This window comes from Phyllobates terribilis, unplaced genomic scaffold, assembly GCF_046119375.1.
Source record: "Phyllobates terribilis strain yellow unplaced genomic scaffold, ASM4611937v1 Scaffold_10__3_contigs__length_209671492, whole genome shotgun sequence".
Taxonomy (NCBI): Eukaryota; Metazoa; Chordata; class Amphibia; order Anura; family Dendrobatidae; genus Phyllobates; species Phyllobates terribilis.
In genome coordinates, this window is record NW_027362770.1 from 159,617,268 (window position 1) to 159,623,267 (window position 6,000).

General features: G+C 50.7%; 1 protein-coding gene across 1 annotated transcript in view; it reads left to right on the top strand.

Moving 5' to 3' along the window:
• LOC141164186 (hepatitis A virus cellular receptor 1 homolog) overlaps positions 1-5,579 on the top strand; it is a 71,096-nt gene extending 65,517 nt beyond the window's left edge. The window contains exon 6 of the mRNA XM_073649321.1: positions 4,774-5,579. Within this exon, the coding sequence (XP_073505422.1) occupies positions 4,774-4,787 (14 nt within the window). The 3' untranslated portion in view covers positions 4,788-5,579. The remainder of the gene's footprint in view (positions 1-4,773) is intronic.
• Positions 5,580-6,000: the final 421 nt, after the last annotated feature.

A 6,000-nucleotide genomic window follows, 5' to 3' on the forward strand; every position in this document is an offset into this window, starting at 1 on the left:
AGCTGCACCAATACCATCAGCCTCAGCGGACCCTGCTGCAGCGGCGGCCATAGTGACCGCAATACAACGGGTGGCGTAGTCGACAATAAAGAACTTAATAACATCTGTAGGACTGCCACATACAACTGAGTTTGACACCCTGGGCACGGACCGGGTCACAGCCACTCGGAAGACTACAACTCCCATCTGATCCAGCTCCGGATATTCCCCCTAAAGAATATGGCCCAGGGGGCGCGTCAACTTTGGCGTAGTCGGCAGGATTACGTGCCCACAACAACCGGGTACTGCGTGCCTGAAGAAAAGTGCAAGTTTACCTCAAAAAGAAGTCTCCTGCCGGTTCCGGAGGGTCCCCGCCATCGGACTCCATCACAGATCGATTCCCGCCGGTTGTCCGCCATTAACAGCGTTTTCCCGCCATCTGCAGAGTTTCCCGCCACTGGGAAGCGATTCCCGCCATTTCCAAAGGTTTCCCGCCTTGGAAGAGCGGACGCCATTATGGGCGTGCCAGAGGGTGGCAGGAAGCCACCTCCCATCGTGGGCCAGGACCGAAAATGGCGCCAAAACTGGAAACCGCCCCCACCAACAGAGACTGTGATGCTAGAGGTGTCTGTGAGCGTGAAAGAACAGCCCCTGGAGCTGACAGTCACCAAGTGGCCCCGGGACCGCCCTCGAAGGGGGAGGAGACGAAAGGAGAGAACAAAGATGGGTGTCGCCTGGAGCAGTCTGGAGCGAGCGCACCCGGAGGCAAGAAGCCTGGAGAAGAATATCGGAGGAGCTTACCTGGAGATGGCGAGAAAGCAGAGCAGCACCGGCCCGTTGGCCAGGAGCCTGCTAGAAACAGAGGAGGGAGAGCAGAGCAGCACCGGCCCGCTGGCCAGGAGCCTGCTGGAGACAACTGTAGGAGAGCAGAGCAGCACCGACCCGTTGGTCAGGAGCCTGCTGGAAACAACGACCCCACTAGGCCTAGTGGAGGTCCTAGCACAGCTTCCCCGAGACCGGGAGTGTGCACAGACCGCTCTGGAGGGCCTCGCAAGGAGGATGGCCCGGGTGCAGCGAGAGACGTTGGCGGAGTGGAGCCGTGAGATGGCCCAGCAGACCGAGACCTGTCAGAGGAGCACGCCACCCGAGACGAGGAAACAGACCGCCTCTGAGGATGGCGCAGGAGGACTGAAGGCCGGAGACGGCGCCGAGAAGGGAGCCAAACGAGTGGAGGCAGGTAAAGGGGACGTCTATACCCCAAACCGGGAAACCGCGTACCTGCCCCAGCTCCCCGTCGCAGAGCCCGAAGTCTATCCTGCCGTGCCCGTCGCTGCAACGTCACCGCCGCAGACTAGGCCTCAAACGGGAGCCGCGACCCCTGTGACGTCACACGCCTCGACCCCGAGCGTGACCAAGCAGGAAGTACCACCAGCCTGGTCGCAAGGCCTAGTACCCCCGGGCGCCGCAATACCAACAGCGCCCCCTACCTCCGCGGAGCCCCCGGCCTGGTCGCAGGGCCAAGTAGCCCAGGGCGCCGCCGTCCTTACGGTGCCCTTTACCTTCCAGATACCCCAGGCCTGGCCGCAAGGCCCGGGCAACCCGGGCGCTAACACCACCGCGCCCATAAGACCAAGAGTGCCGCATCTGGGAGAGGACCTGTTCGCCCAGCATACGTGCCCGGACGGGTCTGAAGCCAAAGGTAACCATAAAGAAAGAGCAGGAGGACGCCGTCGTTAAGTACAGCAGAGTACAAGCTGTATATAGTTGCCCGTCGGGGCACAGTGAACTGTTACAGTTGCTAATGTAGTCCCCGTTGGGACCAGAGAATTGAACTGTTTACCCGTTTAACCCCTAAATCCCACGGACCGAGGACTGAGAGCGGTCATTCCTCCCCAATACCTGGCCGAGGACTGAGAGCGGCCATAATCCCTGTATATAGTTGCGCGTCCTAAAGCGCCCCCTACCGGTTTTATAGGAAAACCATTTTTCAAGAAAAGACTGTCGCACTTTACCCGGTCACACGTTGCACAGTGACCGGAGGAGGAGCAGAGGCGACGAGAATGTTTTATATGAAAAGTTTTATAATGCTGCTAATATATGTTGTTTTATATGTTTTATATGTTCATGCAAAAATTTGTATGTTTTATGGTGTTTTGTTCTTACAGCCCGAGGACGTGCTGTGATTTACCAGGGGGGAATGTAGCACCCTGAGGATTCGGCTGCTACAGGGGTATTGCACCTCAACCCAGAGGTGTGATATTCCACTCCCGGGTAAGGATGGAGTGTGGAACTGAGCTCGGTAGGCTGCATGCACTACACACATCCCATTTCCGAGGAACAGACCAACGGTACTCCCACTTAGAAATGTGCAGGTACGACCGAGTCTGTTCCTGGCTGGAGTGGGAGGGGGGTGGAACATCCCAAGTAGTGTAGGGGCAGATAGGGGGAGCAGCCTGGGTAAAGATAGGAGCTCATTGGGTGCTGGTCGCCTGAGCTCACACATAGAGGGTGTATATAAGGTGGGCACCATCAAAGAACAGGGTCAGTCAGTCAGTCTTTGCAGAGGAGTCAGTCTGTCAGAGTAAGAAGCAGAGGTCCAGATGAGCCTGCAGAGAGAGAGAGTGGAGCAGAGAAGGAAAGACCCAGAGAGGGAAGAAGAAAGGACTCTGAGAACCCAAATTCAATCCCCGGGTGAAGAGTCGGCAATAGGGTACCGGATCCCAAACTGGTGGGGGCAAAAGCACACCCTAGCCAGAGACCGGAGGCCGTGGGCAGCGTCTGCCACGGCCACCCACCACATCCACCCCGAAGGCATACCACGTGGAGGGTCAGGGAACCCAAGGCCAAGGGTCTCCCAACAGAAGGCCCGAGGGAGCTGGACCTAGGTGGATCACTAGTGGGGACGGCCAGAGGAAAGGACAGAAGGAGAGCTCAGGGTCACGCTCCGGACTTGCTTGGGGGTTGGCTGAATCCAGGACCTGGTGGACGCAGCACGGCTCGGGTGGTCACTTGAAGCTGGAGTGACCGGAACATCAGCAGTGAGTAAATACCCTAAACTGCACAACCCGACTCCGTCTTCATTTTACATCTACGCTGCACCACCACAACCCCCATCCTCTGCACCTGACCCCCTGAGGCTATACCCCACCCGTTGGGGGTTATACCACCAAAAGCTGCACCAATACCATCAGCCTCAGCGGACCCTGCTGCAGCGGCGGCCATAGTGACCGCAATACAACGGGTGGCGTAGTCGACAATAAAGAACTTAATAACATCTGTAGGACTGCCACATACAACTGAGTTTGACACCCTGGGCACGGACCGGGTCACAGCCACTCGGAAGACTACAACTCCCATCTGATCCGGCTCCGGATATTCCCCCTAAAGAATATGGCCCAGGGGGCGCGTCAGATGTATGATAACTACATATTCTCATTAAATCTCCTTGTGAAATCCTCATCTGAGAAATTAGAATGAAGCAGTTACACAACATGGGTTCCACACTGGTCATCCTGTCATGAAGGCCTTGGTACAAGTTAAGTGGGAGTGGGAGTTTTTCCCTTTGAAGCTGAGGAGACGGACCACCTGCTGAGCCAGGTGTCCTGTTACAGCTACATATGCTAAAGCAGGATAGTAATCTTGGACTGGATATGATACAGTTGATTGGCATGACATTAAATCCCCCCCATATTCTTCACAGTATTCTAAGCAGTTTTTGAAATATTTTAGGTGTTTCAATAACCACTTTAATTTTTGAGGGACCTGCTCAATATGTTTACTAGCATAGCCCCAAGTCCAAGGCATTATACTAATAGGAAAGCACTAAGGTCTTTGGACTATGGTCCTGCAGTAAGTGCTACAACCTCTATATTCTGCTGATCAGATGCTTTAGATGGCGCAAAGGCAGTAGTCACACGTGAGAGGCCCTGTAGTCTCTCTGCCACATAAGGCAAAACTGATAGTATAAAAAGTACATGATAAAGGGGAGTCCTGTTATAGATCTTACATTGGGCTTCAGTATCAGAAAGCCCATGTGGCCAATGAGTACCAGCCTTATTTTGGGTTAATGATGGCTTCTTCAACAGTCTAGTGGCTCAGCTTTCATCTTTGTAAAACACAAGCACACTGACTCTCCATAGCCATCGAAAAACCTAAAAGGGATTGTCCGGATAGGATAGGTGGGGATCCGACACCTGGCACACCCACCGATCAGCTGATTTATATTCTAGTGTTGGCAGGATGGAAACATTTTTAAAGGATCAGCTCCGATCAGAGTGTAGCAGCAGAGAAGCTGTGCTGCAATTGCTAGCAGCGGCTGCTACACTCTGAATGGAACTGCGCTGATCAGTTCCATACAAAGTGTTTACAGCCCATTGCCGCTGAAGGAAAAAACAGCTGACCGGGTGTCGAACCCAAACCAATCTGCTATTGATTATCTAAATCCTGGATAGGTCATCAGATACCTATGCCCAGACAACCCCTTTAATCCTTTGCCAGCTTCACACAAATACCCTATAGGGTTGAATATAATTTGCTTACTAATCCAGTTGTGTGAGTTAACATCTGGTCCATGTATCTGCTATATAGCAGTTTATTCACACAATTTCTCTTACATACATTATGTCTATGGATTAAAGCTCATATGTTTAGATGGAGTTCTTCCTTGTAGACTGTTGTATTTCTAAATTCAATAAAACTTGATTAATCATAATTTGCTGACTTATAAGACTACTGTAGTATGATATTCGTATTGGAAGCCACATTAAATGTTCCTCCTCAATTGTCTTCATGCAGGTTGTTCCTTGTAGTCCTACTGACCAGAAGAGACTGGAGATGTATGGCTGATCATCCGGAGATAAATGTTTCCAGGACTGCTATATTGTTTATTAATTGCTTTGGGCTAACATTGACCTAATTCGGGTGGAAATACCAGCTGATGACTTACGTTATGTTATTGTGCTACAAATATGATATTAATGCTTAATAAGTACTCTTATAGAATGTCATGTAATATTATAATGTGTTGTGCGCTGCAAGCAAACTGTTATTTCAAAGTGTTATTTCTAGATACTATTATCCATTTTCACTTAAGTAAAAGACAGTATGGCCATATGAATGTATATTTTATTACATTTATTGTGTTATGTGATGTAACAAATTTTGACAGATGTGCAACGTGAATGTATGTTACACAATATGGAAAGGTGAGTGGCAGTGCAGATGGAGGAGAAGCTGTACAGCAATGAAACATACCTGCACTTTAGTTAGCTGGCAAGTGGGGGTGAGTAAGTACTTCTTATTAAGGTATATCACCCTATGTTTTCTGAAGGCCACAGAGAATCATAAAGTTGCTCCAGCCTGAGTAGCAGTCAGTGATATTTATCCCATGTGAGGAGACCTGACCACTTGCATAGGTACCGCTATTAGAAGGAAGAGGTATGCCATGGAGCAGGGGAGCATAAACGGCTATGCCAGTATACGAAGCATGCATGTGACAGAGTAGGTGAGGAGAGCCATCCAAATGGTCACAAAAATAGACAAATCAAAATAGGGTGAAAGCTGATCCTAGACTCTGAAGATGAGTGTCACATATGGGATGACTAAGGGACTGTAACTTCACTGTGAGGGAATGTGACGCAACAACTGAAAAAGGTAGTGGGTGAGGAAAGTATTCAGACCCCTTTAAATTTTTCACTCTTTGTTTCATTGCAGCCATTTGGTAAATGGCTGCAGTTGACTTTGTGGAACTTTCTCCCATCTCCCTACTGCATCTCTGGAGCTCAGCCACAGTGATCTTGGGGTTCTGTCTCTGAGCTCCTTGAGGAAGGCACTGTGTCATAGGTACTCTTTGGAAGACACTGTGTTATGGTTGCTCTCAGGAAGGCACTGTGTTATGCTTGCTCTCAGGAAGGCACTGTGTTATGGTTGCTCTCAGGAAGGCACTGTGTTATGGTTGCTCTCAGGAAGGCACTGTGTTATGGGACCACTGTGCTGCGTCACTTAGTAGTCACGGAAATGTTG